The sequence below is a fragment of the Dipodomys ordii genome, unplaced genomic scaffold, assembly GCF_000151885.1.
Source record: "Dipodomys ordii isolate 6190 unplaced genomic scaffold, Dord_2.0 Scaffold126, whole genome shotgun sequence".
NCBI classification, from domain to species: domain Eukaryota; kingdom Metazoa; phylum Chordata; class Mammalia; order Rodentia; family Heteromyidae; genus Dipodomys; species Dipodomys ordii.
Window position 1 is genome coordinate 2,664,429 of NW_012267342.1, and position 22,962 is coordinate 2,687,390.

Consider the following 22,962-nt stretch of genomic DNA (forward strand, 5'->3'; position numbering starts at 1 on the left):
AAAGTTTGTTTTCCACATGACAACTTGTACTTCTCATAGTTGCATCGGTTCCACCTGTATCCTTAAACGACTTGTTTTTCCCCATCTCCTCCACAAATTACACCGACATAAAATATAGTGAAAGCAGGGGTTATATTGTGGGGGAGGGACATACAAAGCTACAAAGAAATAATCTTATAAATGAGTTAGAAACAAATACATGAAAGAAAAAAACATTTAAATACTTATCTAAGGGTTCATTTTCCTGACATCACATTATCTGATCTTTCCTGCTTGACTCATACATATACTAGATATTGCAAATAAGGGAAACCATGGGACCTTTGTTTCTTTGGGCTTGGCTTACTTCTCTTAATATAATTTTTTCCAAGCCTTTCCATTTCCTAACAAATGGGGAAATGTCATTCTTTCTGATGGAGGCATAGAATTCCATTGTGTATATATACCACATTTTCTTGATCCATTCATCTATTGAGGGTCATCTGGGTTGGTTCCATATCTTAGCTATGGTAAAGAATGCTGCAATAAACATAGTTGTGCTAGTAGCTTTAGTGTGGTCTTGTTTGTAAATATTTGGGTAAATGCCCAAAAGTGGGATTGCTGGGTCATAGGGGAGCTCTATGTGAAGTCTTTTCAGGAACCTTCTGAGGAGGTTTTTCATGATTCTCCCAACACCCTGATGTAATATTTGCTTAAGACTATCTAATTTAAAGCCAAGCACTGGTGGTTCATGCCTATAATACTCACTACTCAGGGGACTGAGGTCTGAGGATCCAGGTTGGAAGCCAACCTGGGCAGAAAAGTTCACGAGACTCTTATTTCTAACTAACCACCAAACAAAGCCTGAAGTGGAACTATAGCTCAAGTGGTAGAGCACTAGCCTTGAGCAAGAAAGCTCAGGGACAGTGCCCAATCCCTGAGGTTAAAGACCAGAATTCCACTGCCCCCATACTCACACCGTTTTACATATATATATATATATATATATATATATATATATATATATATATATTTGTGAGTGTGTGCATATATATATAGTTTTTCTCTGATTTTTCTGAAAGAAGTTTTATAACACAGCACAAAAGGAGAGAAATATCTCTAAGAATATTTCAGTAAGATAATGGTTCTTTTCCAAGTACCAATTAGAAATTCAGAGAATAATGTCTACACGGTATCTAGCAATCTTACTATTGTGTTTAGAGTCATGGGCATAGAAAGGAGTTGGAAAGATTATTGCTTTCATCTCTTAGTAAGACAGTATCCACCTGAAATATCAGGACAGATGGCACTAATTATGTCTTTCAATCTGTTACTTGGCAGAGGAATGGGCTGGAGATGTGCAAGGGTCAACCTTTCACTTACTGGACACTCAAGGTGAGAAGAACAAGAGGAAGGGCTTAAGAACTGACTGTCTGGTTAGAAGGTAATCATGGATTTAGGGCCTCAGGCATTTGACCTTTCAGAATTCTAGTTTCTGGAGAAAAAAAATGAATGTGTTGTATAAAATGAAATGTTAGGAAGGGGAGGAACTGCACATTTAAGTGGAATATATATACACATAAGCCAATGGAAGGAAAAAACTCATACTATCAAATATAACTTTAAAAATCCATGGATTGTGTGTGGGTGTGCATATGCCCATATGTGTGTGTGTGTGTTTGTGCCATCCTGGGGCTTCAGATCATGGCCTGGCCACTGTGTCTTGTCTGCGAGCAACGTTAGCACTCTAACACTTGGAGGCACAGCTCCATTTCTGGCCTTTCGGTGGTTAATTGAAATTAAGAATCTCACAGATTTTTCCTGCTCAATCTGGTTTTCAACTGCAATTCTCAGATCTCAGACTCCTGAGTAGCTAGGATTATATGCATGGATCACCAGCACCCAGCTACTTCATGGATTAGAAAACAAAAAACAAGGGGCTAGGAAGGTGGCTCAGTGGTAGAGTACTTGCCTTATATGCTTGAGGCCCTGGGTTCGATTCCTCAGCACCACATAAGAAAAAAGCCGGAAGTGGCACTGTGGCTCAAGTGGTAGAGTGCTAGCCTTGAGCTGAAGAGCTGAGGGACAGCGCCCAGGCCCAGAGTTCAGACCCCACGACCGGACCCCCCCAAAAAATAAAAACAAATACCAAAAAAAACCACCAAACATTAAAAAAGATGTTTACCTCCATCTTTCCAATCATATTACTTTTTTCCAAGTCTATTACCATATTTTCCTCCATACCAGCCCTGTTACTTGTTTTCTATGATACATGTGGGAAATGTAGCTACTTTCCATATTTCTTTCACAAAAAATTGTCCAGTTTTTTTTCCTTGAAGTATAAATAGAAAATGTCTGAGTCAATAATTCAGAAAAAAAATCACATTCTCTAAACCATGTAGCAATTTCAACATGGATATTCCACTGAGACAACCTGAACCAATTTCCCCTTGGAAACTGATTGCACCTCAGTAGTTATTGCATCTAGAGTTTAACTCTGCAGAGCAATAAGGGGTGAGCCAAATGAAGAGATGCCACTCTTCAGGGAGCTCATGAGAGTCCTGGAAGCTATTCAAAGAAAAAAAATTATTGACAGTCAGAGAACTAGTGCAAAGCAGAGCTCTTGAGAAAATTTGAGAGTGTGTTCTTAGTTACTTGTGTTGTTGTGACAAACATTGGAAGGAAACAGCTTGAAGAAACAGTTTAAGCCATGGTTGCTTTCTGCTCTTGGCTGCTGGTTTCTCTTCTTCCAATCAAGGCTAACCACCCTATCATGTGACTGAGTGTAAGTAAGCAAGAGAAATAGGGGTAAAGGGTCCATTCTCATTTCATGGCAGTTTGAAAATAGCTCATGGCTGGGTTATATTAGAAATCTCTTGACAGAATTCATTCATTAAAAGAAAACTGACCATATTGAAAATAGAGTGTACATATGATAAATAAAACATTTTGAGTTTAGTGAATGAGTATATGCATACATGTGTATTTTTCTGTTCCTGTGTCTTTTGACTATAAGTAGAGTCTATTGATTAGGTTTTGGTCGATAACTCTTTGAACTTTTGTTTCTGTGAGACATGTCTACAATGGTACAAGCATTTTCACAGGCTAGTCCACAGCCTTTCCTTCCACACTCCCAGCCTCTCACCTATCACCTTACCAGTCAACTTGTATCTCCACAAGCCAAGCCAGCTAACTTCTCAACTTGGAGAAGGCATTACTTTGGAATTGTCTCTTCATTATTGTGAATGTTACAATAATGTTTAACAGGACCAAGGCAGCATCACACTGGATAGCCTCCAGGTTATGATTAAGATGTATACCCTTTGGAGTGGGGTTGTTCTCTTGCAGAACATAGAAATATCATGAGATGAAGAAAGAAAATGGGATTCACTGGGTTGTGAAACAAGAGAATATCTTATAATATTCTCTTAAACATGTTTGATGCTGTTTGGAAATCTAGAAGCAAAATATTGAAATAGAAAGAAGACAGCTACATGCATCACTTGAAATAGCTTTACTGGAGGATAGGGAAGATGACTGAGAATGGGCAAAAATGTCCTTTGAAACCATACTCTTTAGACAATAGTCTGACTGCACTCTGTCATAAGAATTCTAGCTAATATCCTATGTGCCTGAAACTCTGTACATAGTACTGTAACAAGATTAGCACTTGAAAAATCTCCATGGGAAAGATACTATTTCCCCTCCAATTTGAGAAGAATTGGTGTGTAATGCAGGTAGAAACTACAGCTTAGCTGATAATAGTAAAGACCTTGGTGAACAATTGGCAGGTGAATGGAAGTCAGAAGAAGTGTTTTTCAGCAGAGGAATGAGGCAGACAAAGCCCCTCATCAGGCCTGGAATTTTGGGAAAATATCAAGGAGCTGAGTGGGTTGGGATGTGATGGGCAATGCAGAGAAGTTATGATGAAGGTAGAAAACTTAAGGGTGATCAGATCCTGTAGTGCTATGAAGAACTTGAGAGTAGTTTAGATTTTCCTCTAAATGAAATAAAGGTAGTTACATTCATCTGCCTCAATTTGTAGTTAGAAAATTACTGTATTGAAGTAGGAGAGACAGTTTTCCTGGAGCTGTGGGCAAAGTCAAAAGTTTAGGACAAGTTGCATGAGAGATGCTTTGGAAGGTCCATCAGTGATGATTGCAATTTGTGTGAACATAAGTACATGAAAACCAGTGGCTTAAATCCAGCATCCCAGGACTGGGTCAAGATAACTGTTTGCTACTGAAGCACTGAAAAGACACTGCATTTTGCTATTATATTTTTCAAAAGAATGCCCATACTAGGGATAGGGATTCTCAGGAATCTGACTCATGAGTGCTTCCTGGTTAATCTCTCAGCTCAAAACATTTATTGCTTTGAAAAGTTTGAAAACTGGCTTCTCACTGATATGGAAAGAAGGAGTACAAGTTTAAAAAAATGTCTAAGAAAAAGCGAAAAAGACAAGCACCACATTTTCTAATCGACCCGCTGACTCACACTCAATTAATTTCAGAGTCAAAGCCCAACTTTATTCTGCATCACCTTCTAGTTTTACTTATTAAGGACTTTTCATTAAGACAAGTTAAGTAGGAGGCCCAGTTGTTTATTATCTAGCACTAAACCATTACTTCAAAAAGACACCTGTGCAAGCCATTTGGCTCTTGTCTACTCTTCTTTTTACAATTTAATTGTGAATATAATTAGAGTGAATTAAGAGACAAGCTAGGCATCCACTATAAAATTTTCTGTTTTAGTACACACACACACACACACACACACACACGGAAATAATCACAACAAAAAGTCCAAGTCTGTGGGAATATTAGCTTGAAGTAGCAACTTTAGAAAGCCTCTGTAAAATTTACATACATATATAGATGATAGATAGATAGATAGATAGATAGATAGATAGATAGATAGATAGATAGATAGATGGATAGATGGATGGATGTACTTTTTTTGGAACTGGCATTTACACTCAGGATCTAAGCAAGCACTCTATCAATTGAGCCATATCTTTTGGTGTTGGTATTTATGCTTGGGATGGCCAGAATTATCATCCCTATAATCCCCCTCCTATAACTCGGAAGACAAACATATACTACCATGTCCAGATATTGGTTGAGATAGCATCTAGGGAATTTTTTGCCCAAACTAGCTTCAAACTATAATCCTCTAGTTTTCTCCTCCCCAAAGCTAGGTTTATAGACTTGAACCACTGTGTCCAGTGAGGATACTTATATTGCTTTTACATAATTGGTTTCTTTATGGTGACCCTTTAAACCCTGCCTTTTCATTTTCTGGTTTTAAGGTAATTTATCACTATCATGCTTTTATGTTTAGCAACTGTTTTAAGTTAAGTGCCCTTACAAGCTGTTTCTTTTCTCAAAGAATGTCATCATGGAGTTGATGATGCATCAGAAATAGTTTGACCAAAGGGCACGATAAAGTTAAGAAAATATTTTCAAATATACTTGACTGTTTTTTCACCTCAATTGCCCATTGAAATTTTACTTTAAGGATAAAACATTATGATAACCAAAGAGAAAAAGTATAGGAATGTGGAAAAGGTAGTTTGGTAAAAGACTTAGGCTGTATTCTAACTTTGGTTCTAATAGCCTAATTCTTAATAGGGCTCAGTCAACAACTCAGATGTATTTTTTGTTGTTGGTTTGTTTTACTGATTAACTCCTTAGCATTCACAAAAACTAGGCTCTAAAATATATTGTCTTCAATGCATATATGCTCCAGCCGTCAAATGGAAGATTGATATAAAACATCATTGGTATATCACTTTGTCAGTCCTACCGAGTCTCTAAATTTATATATACACACACATGCTCATACATAAAGAGATATATACACATTTATATGTATAATAAATAGAGTACAAATAACAAACATGCACAGTAATAGACATTATACATGTATATATGTTTATTTTACATAGGAAACTATAAATATATGAAAAAGGGTGAAATTGGAACCATAGTGTGTTTTTGTTTGTTGTTGTTATTTGTTTGTTTTAAGACAAAGTCTTACCCTACAGTTCAAGCGGGCCTCAAACTGGTGATCCTCCACTTATACAAATCCCAGCTTCTCCAATGTTGGGATTACTGGCTTGTAGCTCCATGTCCAGTGCCATAATGTTGTTTTGATCAGAGTCAGCACTGATACCATTTCCATAGAGGAAAATATATGACATCTTGTTGAGAGGTGGGGAAAATATCCCATTATATTTGCACATGAAAGGCAAATGTAGAAATGTACAATTCTTCACACTCTAGTGTGATTACAAAAGAGTTGAGATGAAGGTCAGGTGAATAAAATGATCAGAGCTTTTCTGGAAGTGAGGTTTCATCCAGGTTTAAGGAAGATCACTGTGCTGTCCCTCACAGGTAATAGATACTACAATCTGTAGCTAAATACTTGAGGTCATCCTTCTCATTTACTGATCAGTACATAGTTTTATATTAACATGTGAACTCTAATAATGATATTTTTGAGTGAAAGAAGATGAAAATGGGTGAATTATTGTCAGCATTTGTGACTTGCACAGGTGCTCCCCAATCATGGTGTGGCAGGTGGAAAAATGACTCTCAAAAGCAGAGGATGAGATCTAAGAATGATGGTCTGAAGCCAGGTCTGTGAGACTATTCTCTCCAATTAACCACCTAAAAAGCTAGAAGTGGAGTTGTGGCTGAAGTGGTAGAGTATTGCCCTTGAGCAGAAAGCTCATAGGGAGAGTCCAGGCCTTAAGTTCAAGTCCCAGGCACAAAAACAAAACAAAACACATCTATCATCTTATTACCGGAGCCTGTGAACATGTTACTTGTATGAATAAAGGGACACTCTGGTTGTGACTGAGTTAAGGATCCAGGCATGGAGAAATCTTCCTGGATTATCCAGGCAAGTCCAGTCTAATGACAAGAATTCTATAAAGTGGAAGATGAGCCTGGTGTTTGTGGCTTATGCCTGAAATCTTATCTACTCAGGAGTCTGAGATCTAAAGGGTCATGGTCTGAAGCCAATCCATACAGAAAACGCTGTAAAAACCATCTCCAAAATAACTAGTAAAACTCTAGTCTGGGGATGTGGTTTAAATGTTGGCATGCCAGCTGAGCAAGCTAGCCAAATAAGTTTGAGGCTGAGTTGAAATCCCAGTACTGGGTGAAGAAAGAATGTAAGATGAGATGGAAGAATGGCAGTGGGAGACCTGAATATCAAAGGGGTTGGAGTGATATAAAGTGAGAATCTGATCCAGCATGGGTATCTGGGAAGGTGGAGGAAGAGAAATGTTCTGAAGACTCTGGAAAGGGCATATGGTGGGTTTTCCCCTAGAACTTCCAGAAATGAATTCAACTGTGCCAACTAATTTTAGTTCAGAGATTGAAAGACCATGATGAGAAATGCCAACGAGCTTTTCTCCTCTCTTTTTCTTTCCCAGGAACTCACAGAAGATGCAGATATTAAGACAGAAAATACACACTACTTGTTGTCTCCTTTTGATCTGTAAAGTTATCAGAATAAAAGCGATGAGAATAGAGATAAGCTGAGCACATTTCCCAGGATTTAGCTCTACTGGAAATGCTTTGACCCCATGCAGGCCTCTAGTTATAAGATGGCACAATGTATCATAAATGTCTCTAGCTGTGTTTTTCTACCAAGTTCACATTTACAGTACAAATAAGGCCTTCAGTACAAGTCATTTCCAGAGAATTAAGTCCTTGTTCTCAGTGGGTTAAGTTCCTATGAAATAACCTACAGGTGACCCAATTGCATTGACCCCAAATATAGAATTTCAGATCAATAACCTCATTCCTTTGATAATGAAATATAAAACAAAATTGAGTGATTTTTTTCTTTTACTTCCAAGAGTCTTATCAGACAGGGGATCACTATGGCAATTGCAGGTTTTTATGATATTAATGTTTGTATTTGATCCAAAAAACTATTTTAAAAAGTAAATGCCTTCTGTTCAATTTTCTTGGAGTGTACAATAACTTTCTAACATATAATGAGAATTAAAAGCAATGTAAATAGCACATTGGTCATTAATTACTTGTACTTGAAACAACATATCTTTCTCAGATACAAGGAATTCTAGTTGGATATATAACACCATTTCATCAATTTACCTTTTGACTTTGCTATGAAAATGTAACTCATCTCTCAACTAGTTACTAAATAAAAAGTGTTAAGACTTCGCAACTGGCTCATAGGTAGTGAGAGGGAAAAGGGAAATCATGTCATGATACAATGAATGTGGCATTGTTAGGCATGAGGTTTTGTTTACAATGCACCAAACAACAGAAACCTAAGTGTTTACACAGATAAATAATTTAATGTACAGGACTTATTATCCAGATGAAGAAGCTCAGGGTGAACAGACTAAGAACTCAGCCACTTGAGATAGACTCTGGCTCCTCCAAGATGGAAGGGTGAAGAAAGGAGGAAATGTAGCAATAGATGGAACCAGAGTGGACTGACCTATCCAAAATGAAGCCATGAAAGATGTGGAGTTTCTCTTAGAACAGCCATCCAAGGCAGACAGAGTGGCAAGGATAAGAAAGATAAACTAAGAAACGGACTGGACTTTTTCTGTAGGGATGTGAACATCTCTACCTGACATTCTTTACTGTGCCATAGGCTGATGAGAGCACTTGTGAAATCCAGTTGGTTAGGGCAAGCCCTCCAATAGTGCACAACATTGAGGGCAAAAAGTTATCTATCCAGAAAACATGTTCTTGTCCTTGTGAATTTACTTAACTATTGTATCCCTTATCCTATAAAGCCAAAACCTCATGAGTGGATTTGATTAACTTCTTCCTGCATAGATTCTATAAGATTTATTATGATATACAAAGCAGTCCAGGCTTCCTTTGGGCCTGGTTATACATGTACTTACAATTTTGAGAGAGGTATTTTGTTTTTAGCTTAACTTGTTTCTAGTGCTCTAGTATGATTTCTACCTTTGATACTGATGACTTTTAGCTGTGTCCTCACATGGAGAGAAGATTTCTCTTAGGCCTCATTCATTAAGTCACTAATTTCATTAAGAATGCTCTGGCTCATGTACCAAATGCCTACCAAAGACACCATTCTTCTCAGTACTATCACCTTGGATATTAGATCTCAACACATGAATTTCAGTAAGACACAATCAGAAAATACCCCTGATATTCCTTGTCTTGAACAGAGAATTAAATCTTTGTCATCAGTGGTTAAGATCCTGTGGAATAATCTGCATCTGATCAAGTTGTATTGACCCTCAAATATAGAATTTCAGATCAATAACTTTAGTACTTTGATTATGAAATATATAACAAAATTGAGTGATTTTGTTACTTCATTGAGTCTTATCAGATGAGATTACTATGGCAATCACAGATTCTTATGATATTAATGTTTGTTTTTGGTCCAAAAAACTATTTTTAAAACAAAATACCTTCTGTTCATTCTTTTTGGAATGTGCAATGATAACATTAACACAAGAATGAAGGGAAAACTCTCATTTCTTCTGTTTCATATTACTTTCCTAATACAACTCACCTGGAGAAAAACTGTTATCATCTGTACCTCTTATTTTCTCACAGACTTTTTCCTACCAGAATTCTTTTTGCTTCCAATGTATCTGTATTTTCTCACTTCACTTTAGCAGGATGGATAAGTATTCTCATATAAAATATGAAATAGCTGCAGTTTCAGCAAGAGCAAAATGATGAGAAATCTCAATGGAAAACTCTCCCCTTGCTAATTGTAGCAGTAGCAGACACTATTAGTGTTCAATGCTCCATCCAAGTATCTCACCTGTATTTCTCTGATATTTCTAAGAATCCACAATCTTAATGCTAAGGCCCAAACTTCTTCAAGATAATATCATATGATCCCTAGAAATATATGAATCTATGGGTGAAATTATACTTGCTTTTTATTGCCTTGGGGAGGATGGCTGCAAGGGACCATACAGAGAATCCCAAAGGAGACTGAATTTCAGTTACCATTATTTTTAATGAAGTTAAGAGATCCTGGAAAGTAAAAACTTTTGCTTCCTTGTGAATGAAAAATATAATCAAAGAGCATATTGAGGGCTGCTCTTCAAATTGGGCTCCCCCAAATTCCCGACATACTAATGAGTACCCTACACACAGCCATGGAAGATCCAACGCCTATATAGAGATTATGTTCATGGAGATTTTTCTCCTTAGGACTTTAATTGAGCTCCAGGCCAATAGGCTTTTTAGTTTTACCTTTTGTTTTTTTTTTCTACTTTCTTTGTCGTTCCTCCTTTTATCACCTTGCTTGCCAGGAAACTTTTTTTCCAAGCTGTCACAATTATAATAAATGTACCCTAAAATGTTAAGATTAGAGGCAGCCTTGTAGTTGCTTTTCCAGGGATCCTTCCTAGTAGAAGGATACTAAGCAAGCAAGAAAATTAACTTCTTCTTACTACCTCAAAAATATCAATTATTTTTCCTGTACATGGAAAAAGTTTTTACTCATTCATTCATCCACTGATTCCTTTCCTTGTACCTAACTATGTATCTATTTTATCATTAGGAAAATGAAAGGAAAAGAAAGAGAAAGGAAGCTTCATAGAGTTGGATAGTTGAGTAGTTAGTGACATAACTTACTTACCCTTCATTAAGTCACCCATTAGAAGAAATTTGCCATCACTTAATCTGATATTTATAGTCATCCTCAGTAAATGATATTTTCTAGGTTGATGAGTGAAGAATGAATGAGCCAACAGAACACAATGCTTCACTTGATGATTTATCACATACTTCCTAAATCACACTATTTAAGATTCTTACATTTCCTTCTTAAGATCTCTTTGTCCTCATTCTGAAAGAATGGAGTCAGGGACTAAGTGGTTCAAAAGGTAACCCTTTAAAGATTCCATGAGAAGCTACTTTCCCTTGAGAATTTGGTAACTTTTAATAGGGCTTTATCTCCATTCTTTCTAAATAATTCCTCCAAACAAAACCAAAAAAAAAAAACCCTCAGATATTACAGGGCCAGATACAAAACAGGCCATTTAAAAAAAGACAGATAATGAAACATTCGGAACATTGTTCTCTGTGATTATTATTATCATTCTTATTATCTACTTAATAATTCCAGAGTGCCAGCCTTAATGCGCCAGCAGCTCCTTTTGTGAGGTACTTACTGATCGCCTCCACAAACAGCTCAAAGAAACTGTAAGGGAAGAGTGGCTCAGGCAGCTCCCGGAAAAACATCTTCAGTGCTCCAGTGACAACGTGGATGTCCTCCCACTGGCTGTCGTCCAAATTCAGCTTCTCTTCTGGGAAAACACGAGGAGAAATGGAACAACTGGTTTTAATGAAACAATTACAAGACACTAATTATTATGTTAATGTTTGCCTACTATCATCAGCAACCGTTAACAGCCTTCTGTACCTAGAGGTTTGGTGCTGTGCATGGCTTTTTTTTTTTTTTTTTCCTTTTTCCTTAGGAAGGGAACATTTTCAATGGAATACCATCTGTAGGAATGCAGCTAACACAAAACAAGAGACACAAAGAGACAGTGCCATTGACACAGTATGTCAGATACGTTTATTCCCATAATGCATCAGTATGAAAATTAGCATCACGGCTCAACATGATTCAAAGCTATTTGGTTTTGAGGCCGAGGGGCTAAGATTTGCCAATGATGGTCGGCTCAAGGGACCGGCCTAAAGGCCTTGCTGAGCCAACAGGAGACATATGCTAAACATGGTAATAGAAAATGAGTTATTGCTTTACATGAGTTAGCCTTGCTATGTACAAGGGAATAAGGGGTAACACTTTTTTTCCTTTCCTTTTTTTTTTCCTGAATATAGAGTCAGCAAGGAATAGAATACCGAGTAAGAAAGGATATTAATTCCTTCTTACTGCCTCAAAAATCTTTTTTTTTTGTTTTTGTTTTTTAGTTTCATCTCAGTGAGGAAAATGTGCCGAGAAACAATATTAGACAGACCCCTGTTGGTCTACAATAGGCTATGCAAAGCTGTCAAAAAATGATAGCTCACTGAGGACAAACCCACAAGTGCTAACCAACTCTTTACAAACCAGAAATGTTAGCTTGGGAATTCTGACTGAACTGAAACGTAGAAATACTAAAGACAGTATTTGCCAAAAAAGAAAATCTTAATAGAAATAAGGGCTGCTAGACAATTATCATTTACCTTTTCACCCTTAATATGAAAGTCTGGAATCTTTCTCACACAAGAAATGGAGGTATTTGTATCTGAAAGTGACATCTTTCCAGGCAATTAGCAGGAAACATGACAAAAAGGCATTGCTATTGATCCTAAGGATCCTAAGGATTTGTGTTTTTCAACGGGCAACTTGGAAAAGATTTTGGATTCTGGGCTTAAGGAAAATTAAAGCTAATCATTTGAGATGGTCTGTGAGTGAATCAAAAAGCAGAGAAGTCTGACAAGTATTTAACAGGTTATTTGGTCAAGTGGAATTTTGTTTTGTTACTGGTGTCTTAAGATAACAACCACATGCCCTCTTAGTGTTAGTTTTATGAATGCCTAGGATCATTTTGCACCAAAAATGTAAGAAAAGCTGAGAACTATCACTGTAGGGATTCTCTGCATGAGCTGTTTTGCTAATCGTATTCATATCCTTTAAAAAATATTAGCCCAAGTCACTACCAAACCTTTTTATTCCTAATGGACTATTATTTCCGAGGCTGATAAGTGATGTTCCTTCTCAGTAGCATGTTTTGAAAAAACAAAAAAGGTGGGGGAGGAAATGAAGTGGATTTGTTTATTTCAGATGGGCTATTTTCTTCTTTCAATCCTCATTCCTATCTCAATCATAACACAATAATATGATCCACAACAAAATCAGCAGAGGAGACCTTCTTTCTGCCCTGCAATCATTTTTGATTGATTGTATTTCAACAATTAGTCTTTTATTTGGCTACCCACTATTGAAATAGGCCGACAGCATCTTAGCAGGCCAGCTTTAAACAGTCAACTGTTAACAATAGCATCAAAAAGGGAGACCTGATGGGGTTTACTGTCACTTTAAAGAACAGGGTTTTCACATTGTTGAAATCTGTCAGATATTTTGAAATGTCCCTCTCACTATGGTGCCACACCCCCTGCGTGCCCTTATAATAAAATTGGTTTTACTCCTGATTAAATCATTTTCTCCCTACCCACTACCATACTTCTCATAATGGACCTGTGCGCTCTACAGCTGGTGTTCTTCCCATGGTACCAATTCTTACTTTATCTTTTAAGCACTTTGCTGCTAAGATCTCATGCAGAGTGCTTATGTTTTGTTAAGAGCTTCATTCTTAGAGAAATAGCTTAACACATGTTCTAAAAATGTTGTACAACTTATTGCTTAAAACACATTTAGAAAATGTATAAGTACTGTAGCTTTGGCACTGAACTTTAAGTGGAAACCTAAACACACATATACATTCAATTGCACACATATAACACACACATACACACACACACACACACACACACGTATTACTACCAAAAAAATTGATCAGAAAAGTCCAACATGAATCCTATTTTGATACATAGGTTAGAAATAGCTGAAGGAAAATGATCATGGGTGGAAAAAGAGAAGAGAATTCAACAACACAATTGTTAACTGCTTAGTCAGAGGAAAATGTCATTAATATTAGTCATTTCCACTTATATCACTAGTTAATTCCAGTGTGTGAAAATGGAATATTTCAATGTATACAAAAGAAAGTTTACCAATTAGTAAATACCATTTCATCATATCCACTTAATGTGTTATATATTGAATTACCAATATGTACTCATATCACTTAAGCCAGCATTCCCTCCATAGATACATATGAAGTCAACATTTAAAGAAAAAGTAACCAGGCACTGGTGGCTCATGTCTGCAATCACAGCTAGTCAGGAGGCTGAGATCTGAGGATCGTGGTTCAAAGCCAAACCTGTCAGGAAAGTTGGTGAAACTCCTATCTCCTATTAACCAGTAGAAAACCGGAAGTGGCACTGTTGTTCAAAGTGGTAGAGCACTAACTAGTCTTGGGCTATAGAGCTCAGGGACAGTGTCCAGGCCCAGAGTTTAAGCCCCAAGACTGAAAAAAAAAAAGAAAAAAATAGTTTTAACCTATAAGACGTACCTCAAATAAACAATAGCATAGGGGTTGGAATTATTATTATTTTGAATAGGATAGTTTATTTTTGTATTAACATTTAAATAACTAGAGTTAATATCCCTGGTGACCTAGAAGATACAAAGGCATTTTTAAGACCAATGAGGTTTATTTAAACACATAATTATATTTAAATAATATGTAATTATATTTAAATTACATATGTAATGTTTAAATTACATATGTAATATGTAATTAAATAATGTGTAATTATATTTAAATAATATGTACACACCTTTGTGTAAAGCTAGTCATTCCTAAAGAGGAATTAATCACAATGCTGTCCCAACATTAATGGGCATCATTACAAATACTTTTGCATTATTTAATAAACATTATTTTTTTTCAGCATTGGTGTTTGAACTCAAGGCTTTACACTTACTAGATAGACACCATACAACTAAACCATGCTGCTAGCCCTTAGTTTGCTTTAGGGCTTTTGTTGTTTTGTTTGTTTGTTATTTTTCTGGATACTCTTGCAGGTTTTGTTTTCCCCAATGTCAAGCTCAGATTGTTCTGAATGGCTGGAATTATTGGCTCATACCACCATACCTGGCCAACAAGCATTGAAGAACAAGATTATTAGCAGTGATGATATCTTATACTTTTCCCTTTCTAAGATAACACTAATGACACATTATTGACATTTTATGATGGATAGTTATTAATGGGGGATGTCTTGTACATTCAAGGACACTATAGTAGCACAATGGGTCCAACCCACTAGATGCCAGTGGCATTTCCCATTGATGCTGATACAAAATAACTCAATATTTCCAAATATCTTCTGGAACTGTAAAATTGCTCCTGTCTGAGAACCACTGAAATAGGATCTGTTGGGCTCTGTACAATTGCTCAATAAATATTGGTTTATAAAGATCACCTTAACTGGGCAAGGATCCAAAATATTATACATATACATACTGTTTACTTTTTTTCCCTGTTAGATGAAAATGTGACCTATTTTAACTTAAAAGTTTTCTCTGATTTCTTTTTTTTTGTGTTTCATCTTTTATTTCCAAGGAAAGTCTGTATATTATAAAAACAAACAATGTTATCCCATCGAGTACAGAGATCATTTTGCAAACTTAACCATTTTCAGCACACATCTGAAAATCTAAAATCAAAATCACCTTGACAGGCTTCAGTCTTTTACTGTTTCACAAAAATCATGTTATCACATTGTAGTGACAAAAAATTGCTTTAAAGGTTCAAGTAGAAATGAGACCCAATATTTATAACCACAAGTACATTATATCCTATTGGTTGTTTTTAGCAGCAATTAGTATTATACTGAGACTTCCCATTTCTACATGACCTGAATACTAGTAATAAGACACTTAGATTGCTTTAATATCTCCAGTTTTTAACAACTGAAGACATCCAAAATATTTCTTAAACTTGCTGGAAATATTATTTTCCCCAATATTACATGAATAATCCCTAAAATCAATTCTTGAATGAAGCTCATAAGCAAAAAGATTATCTTAATATGTACTTTTGATTTAGTTATTATTAATTATTGACAGAATTAAAACCGTTTACAGAAGAAAATTCACATAACTATATTTGGGTAGTTTGCAACAGAAACATTAGTTTGCAATTATAATGCTTAACTGTACTGAGGACTATGCTATGCATTTCACATTTTTTATCTAATCTAATTTTTTTCAGTAAGATTATAAGATAGATTCTATTACTATTATAAATATCTACTTCACAGATATCCAAAATAAGATAATGTCAGATTAAGTAACTTTTCCATGGTCGATAATTGATGAAATCAGAATAAGGAGCCATTACATCCCCACTGTATCTGAAACCAATTTACACACATTTTCTTGGATGGCAGAAGAAAAGGAAAATGAAAATAAACAATAATTCCAAGTACTAGATTGATTCTGACATCAAAAGTAGGGACTTTTGTATTTTATTCCTAAGTATTATACTTGAAGCTCTGTATGTTACCTATAAATTGACACCAATTTTAGTAATTACTCATTGATAATAAGACTGAGATTTATATATAAATAGATATTTAAAAATTGATAGTAAAAAAGAGCTTGCATTAGGGGAAGAGCAGAGATGGAGAAAATTGTTATGTTGTGATACAGTGCAGAGAAAATATGATAGAGTGAAAAAGAGTTATGAGTGAAACATCCCTTCTAGGCCTGGATTTGCCACTAATTCATTGTTTATCTAGTGATATTTTGTGAAGTCATGATATAGAGAATAGTTGTTGGTTTCAGAAGGAAAAACATACCTGGAAACATCTGAGGGCATAATGAAACAAATACCTCAAGATGCCACTTTGATGGGGATGGGAAATGAAAACAAAAAAAAAAGGCAAAATACAGTAGAGATGAAGAGATGAAGGCCACAGAAATACAAAGCAAACATTGTAAACCATCTTAGTGGTTTTAGAGAATTTGTATCAGTGTGAGGCAATCTACTATATGAAATCAAATAAACTTTCACAGGTTGAGGTTCAATGCTGGAAGAAAGTCTGGTTGAATTAAAATATTCATAGTCCTTATAGTCATAATCTGTCTTAAACTCTCCTTGCCCGCTCTTTAAGCTATTTTAAATTGACTTTGGTCATGGCTCTTGGCACATAGCAGAATTGAAGACAGGATAAACTAAAGCATTCAAATACTAATACGACCTTGAGTTCATTTGTACGTGCATGTGCATACACATGTACATAGACACACTAAAAATATAAAAACTTCATGTTTACTTTAAACAAAGCTGTCTTGAAATGATCTTTTTTTTTTGTAGGTCATAGAGCTTGAACTCTGGGTCTGGGCACCACTGTCCCTTAGCTCTTCAGCTTAAGGTAAGTGCTCTATCACTTGAGCTTATTGGACATCAGAGTCTCATGGACTTTCCTGCCTGGCTTGGCTTTGAACCTCTATCCCCAGATCTCAGCCTCCCAAGTAGCTAGGATTTCAGGCTTGAGTCACCAGTGCCCAGCGAAATGCTCATTCTTAAAGATCCTTAATGCATTTTTAATTTAAAGGTAAAATTTTACCAATATAATCAAAAATTATATTTCCAAGAAAAAATTGACTATTGCTCCTAAGAAAATTTAGGAACAAAAATTTCTTGAAAATGAAAATTGAAAGCTGGATTTTTGTGAATAATAGATCAATGGGCAGTTTCTAAAGAAAATGAGCATTTTCATATAACGAAAAGATTAATCACTTTTCAGTTATATATTTATATAATTTATAATTTCTGCCCATACAGATGGGTATGTCCAGAATTTGCAATGTGAGGTGTGATCTTAACTAGCTCACCCTGCTTTAACTGGATGTTAGTTGAAATGTGGCTGTGCATAACTCAAAGTATCTAGAACAAAATACTAACTGACACAAGAGAAAAAAAATCCTTGTGTGTTGAAAAATGAATGCTCCCTAAACTTGAAATCATTTTATGTCATTTTTTAAATCTCATTCCAATTATTATTTTATTGTATTTTAAAAGAAAGAGGAAAGTACATACCAACTTTCCCAGGATATGTAGAGAATAAAATAGTTCTACTTTCATTAACACAGTAACAAGAATCTACTACATTTCAAACCTCTCAAAAAGGATGTAGTATCTGCTCCCGGTACAGATGACCATTTGGGACCCTTATCTAAAAGGCCTGCTGGTACATGAAAGTCACTTCATGAAGGAAAGAGATAGCAGAGGGGCTATCAGTCTAAAAATAATAATATGTTTGGCTATAAAATCAAACTGGAAGATTAGATAGTAAAGTGGATAAAATGATACTCTTTATCTAGAGGGATATAGCTGGTGTTCAGTGCTTACAGGAGTGAATCAAGAGGAAGTTGGTAGAATCATACAATGCACGCATACTTTCCTATGGTGCTGGTTTCGTGACAGTTCAATCTGATTTCTGATAGATTCTTAAACTGGTGCTTGTGTCAAAGCAACACTGTTCTATGTGATCCTGGCTAAAGCTTCTATCTATCTGTGGCACTTAGGCTGTAACTAGTAGGCTTCATTGGGAGTGGGACCTTGCAAAAGGCAGCCAGTTGGCTAGTTAATTTGTTTACTTACTTTTTTTATAAAATAAAAATGGAATAAACAGAAACTGGATAGCATTCATTGTGACATACATTTTTGTTTATATTTTTACAATAAAATGTACAGAGGGGTTATAGTTACATGAACAGGGTAATGAGTACATTTCCTATTGAGCATTGTTATCTCCTCATTTGTTTTTCCCCTACCATCTGTTCTTTCCCCAACTTTTCCCTCCCCACCCCCGAAATTGTAAAGTTCATTTTCAACATAGTGTCTTGTACATCTTATTGTTACAATGGGTCATCCTGTAACCTTACTTCAGAATTTTGTGATTTCCCTTCAGACCCCAAATTAGAAAAATGTATATATAACATTCAGGGCACCAGAATCAAATACAGTGAAAACAGAGGTTATACCATGGGGGAAGAACATACCAAAGAAATTTTTAAAAGTCACATGTTACATTATAAGTACATTAAAAACAACAACAAGAAAGATAAAACCAGTTGTGTCTCTATCTTGGGTTTCATTTCACTTAGCATCATCTTATATGGTCAAATGTACATAGCTTTTGAGCTTTTCTGCTTATCCTAGACATTTACTAATTATTGCAAATAAGGGAAAGCATGGGACCTATGTTTCTTTGGGCCTGGCTTACTTCACTGAATATAATTTTTTCCAAATCTTTCCATGTCTTAACAAATGGGCAGTGTCATTCTTTCTGATGGAGGCATAGAATTCCATTTTCTTGATCTATTCATCTACTGAGGGGCATCTGGGTTGGTTCCATATCTTAGCTATGGCAAATAATGCTGCGATAAACATAGTTATGCTGGTAGCTTTAGTATATAGCCTTGTTTGTGATTGTTTGGGTAAGTGCCCAAAAGTGGGATTGCTGGGTCATAGGGGAGCTCCATGTGAAGTCTTTTGAGGAACTCCATACTACTTTCCAAAGTGATTGAACAAGTTAATACTCCCAATAATGCAGTAGGCTTCCCTTTTAGCCACATTCCCCAGCATCAGTTGTTATTAGATAGATGGGGTAAGGTGGAATCTCAAAATTGTCTTGATTTGCATTTCTTTTATGGGTAGAGAAGTTGAGCATTTCTTCATGTGGCTATTGGCCATTTTTATTTCCTCTTTAGAGAAGTCTCTCTTCAAGTCTTTAGCCCACTTATTAATCAGGAAGTTGTTTCTTTTCATTGTGACATACACTTTTTAAGGCTAGTGTTATTACAGCTGCTTTTATTCTTCAAAGGAAGCATCACTAGGTACACAAAATAAATTAGTAAAGTGAGTATTGATCAGCTGGGCACTCATGCCTGTAATCCTAACTGCTAAGATCTGAGGATGGTGGTTCGAAGCCAACTTTGGCAGCAAAGTCCATGAGATTCTTATATTCAAGAAATTACCAATAAAACAAGAAGTGGAGCTCTGGCTCATGTGGTAGAGTGCTAGAGAATAAAGCTCAGGGTCAGCACCCAGGTCCTGAGTTCAAGCCCCAGGACTAGCATGCACACATGTGCATGTGCACACACACACACACACACACACACACACACACACACACACAGTGAGTATTGATAACGTTCTTTACATTTTACACATTATTTCTTTCCTCAGAAATTAATTATGGTCTGCTAATCCAAGGATAAAGAGAGCCAAAAAAAGAACAATAATTTCATTCAAATTATGCATATAATGCCTGATATGGGCTGTATTTTGTTCCTCCAACTCAATCCACAAATTCTTATATTGTTTTACCCCCAGAAATTTAAATGTGATTATTCGGCAATAAGGCCTTTGAAGAGTTAATTAAGTTAAAACAACCTCAGGTGGGTCCCAGTCCAGGACTAGTTTCCTTACAGCTAGCAATTAGGACACACTCTAGGTAGAGGAGAAGAAGACAGAAGAACTAGTTCTCTAAAAGCAAAGGAGAAAAGATTTAGATGTCAACCAGATGCTTTTCTCAAATCAGACTTTGAGGTTCAGAGCTGTGAGGAAATGCATTTCTGTTGCTTAAACCACATAGTTTGTGGTACTTTGGCAGCCCAAGCTATCACAAACTCCAAAGCTTTGGAGTAGAGAAAGACAATGACATTTTTCTGTAATATATCTAAGAATTTCCTCAACATAAAGGCAATGTTATGCCTCTGAAATATGAGAAGCAACACATGAGTGTGTTTAGAACAAAACAATTACTTATATTGAGAAAAAGCATTTGAAGCTAGAATTCAAAATTGCTTGGTCAAAGGCTATAAGATTATGTTAAGTGAAATGAACCCCAAGATAGGGACACAAATATTTTTTTCTTTCTTTCTATTGTTTCTAACGTATTTATAATGTACAATGTGATTTTTTTGTTTCTTTGTATGTTCCTCCCCCATGGTATAACTCCTGTTTTCACTGTATTTGATTCTGGTCCCCTGCATCTTGTATATACACTTCTCTAATTTGGGGAGGGGAAGGGAAATAACAAAATGCTTAACAGGGATAGAGATTAACCCATTGTAACAATGAGCTGTATAAGACACTATGTTGAAAACAAACTTTACAACTTCCGGGTGGCGGGGGAGCAGATGGGAGGGAAGGGATGGAAGGAGAAAAACAAAGGAGGAGGCAACAATGCCTAATAGGAAATGTACTCATTACCTTGCTCATGTAACTGAATCCCTCTGTACAATTAAATATTTACAAAAAAAAAAAAAAGCTTGCCCATTTAGGCTCAATGTACTTTAAATATTTTTACTCTAAAAATATGGAAGATATACTTTTGAAGTGGACCCAAGCTGGTATGAGTCCATTTTGAACTTTGCCTTTGTTTTAGGGATTTTAGACTTGATGGGCCTAGTTCCCAGAATGAAAAAATGCATCCCCCTCCCTTTGATTGTTCAGTTAAAGACTGACCCATAAAACAGATAGGTTGTAATCTGGCTCAAACTGGTGACACCACATGCTTAAGAAACCCTGCCTTTTGCATATGCTTATGGTAAACTCTGCCTTTTGCCCACCAAAAGACAGACCCTGCCTTACCCATTTTAAACCAAGATGATAGGTTGGTTTAAACAGCCATTACAGACAAACTGTAACCTCATTGGCCACCTATGTGTGGTCTGGTATGACTGTACAATCCTTTGTGTGTGTTACAATCCCATTGGATCCTGTGTGACCAGGCTTGCCCTCATGGATTCTGCCTTTGAAAACCAAAATATGTGGGCCTCTGGGGTTGCAGTATCAGCTCCCAAGCTTGTGCTGCGGCCCTGACCCGTCCACATATTGTTTATTAACAACTTTGTTATGGTGGGCTCTGTCACTCTGGACACTAGGTGGGCTTGCTTGCCTGAGTAGGGGTCTTCCTACTACAGTGTGGCAAAGAATAAAATGATCATTGCCAGTTTCTTACGCATTATATTTTCAAAGTAAAACATCAGAAAGATTGTATTTTATTAGTCAAAGACTTAAAATACTGGAAGCAATCACCACCTTCACAGGAAAACATTTCAGGGCCAGCCAAGCCAGCCCTCTATGGGCATCGCATCTAGGTGGAGTGAGGAAAGTAGTTTCAAATAACCCCCAGGAAGTTGCTAGGAGCAGCTAATGTTTGAAAATGGGTACTTTATGCTGACATGGTTAGACATTCAACAAACAGGTGCTACTTGATTGAGAATACCCATTTGTGTGTGGCCTTTGCCAGCAGGAAAGAGGACAGACGCGAAGAAGTTTCAAAAATGTTCTAAGACATTAAAGCTTGAAAAAGATAAAGAATAGAAGGCTTTGTTTCTTAATAGCCAACAGAATTTTTTGACATGCCATACTGGCTTGTTTTATGTGCTTCATATTGCAGGTATCTATTTGAAAATCACTTGAAAAGCCCAGGCCAAACTATATCCCAGACTGATAGGAAATATCAGTTGAAGAAGGTGAAACCATTTTCCACTGCTCCCAGTATAGAAATTCAGTTGGGAAAGGAGAATGTCTTGTTTTAATTTCTCCTAAGATTTCATTTAGATGTAAAATGATAACTTAATAAATAGGTACCACTGAAACTTGCAAAGCAAGCACCACAGATGGAAAGTATAACAAATGTGTCATCACTCTGTGCATTTTTAATTTATAATGGTGTAACATAAAACATCCTCTCATCATCATAACTTCTTGCATAATGCTACCTTATAAACAATGTTATTGACATAATGCTTCCCTCTGGGTATCTAAGTATTTTCTTTAAGCACTGTTCAGTTTCTAACAAAACCAGAAATGTATTAAATCAGGATTTTTTAAAAATCTGATGTATTCCATGGTACCAATACATATTTCTTTAATTCCTTTCTTATTCAGAGCTTCCAACACTGCTCTTATTTCCATCCAGTCAAAAAGGCTTTTTGTACTCTCCAGACACTGTACACAATGGTTCATTTTACTTGACCATCTTCTCCAAATAGATTCTGATTTTGCTTGAATTCCATGGATGACTTCATGTATTACATACTCCAAAGGGCAGAGAATCCATAGGATTAAATTTCAACAGTCATTTTTGAATGCTTACTTCATATTGACTCTTAGTTACAGCATTTCTCTTTGTTCAGTCCAAGTCATATTACATTTTTTGAAGATCATACATAGGGTCAGGCCAAAACATATTTCATAATAATATGTAGAAGATAAATCCAAGTCCTAAAAATTCCATATACAGACAATACCTGGATTGTATGCATATACATAGAGGTAGATGTTATTTAATATTGTGGCTCACCTTCTTAATAATTTGT

The 22,962-nt window shown here is 36.1% G+C and overlaps 1 protein-coding gene across 2 annotated transcripts in view; it reads right to left on the reverse strand.

Annotated features, from left to right (window-relative positions):
- Arhgap15 (Rho GTPase activating protein 15) overlaps positions 1-22,962 on the reverse strand; it is a 639,204-nt gene that overhangs the window by 117,926 nt on the left and 498,316 nt on the right. For both annotated transcript variants that reach the window (XM_013030066.1, XM_013030068.1), the window contains one exon: positions 11,153-11,287. In XM_013030066.1, the coding sequence (XP_012885520.1) occupies positions 11,153-11,287 (135 nt within the window). The remainder of the gene's footprint in view (positions 1-11,152; positions 11,288-22,962) is intronic.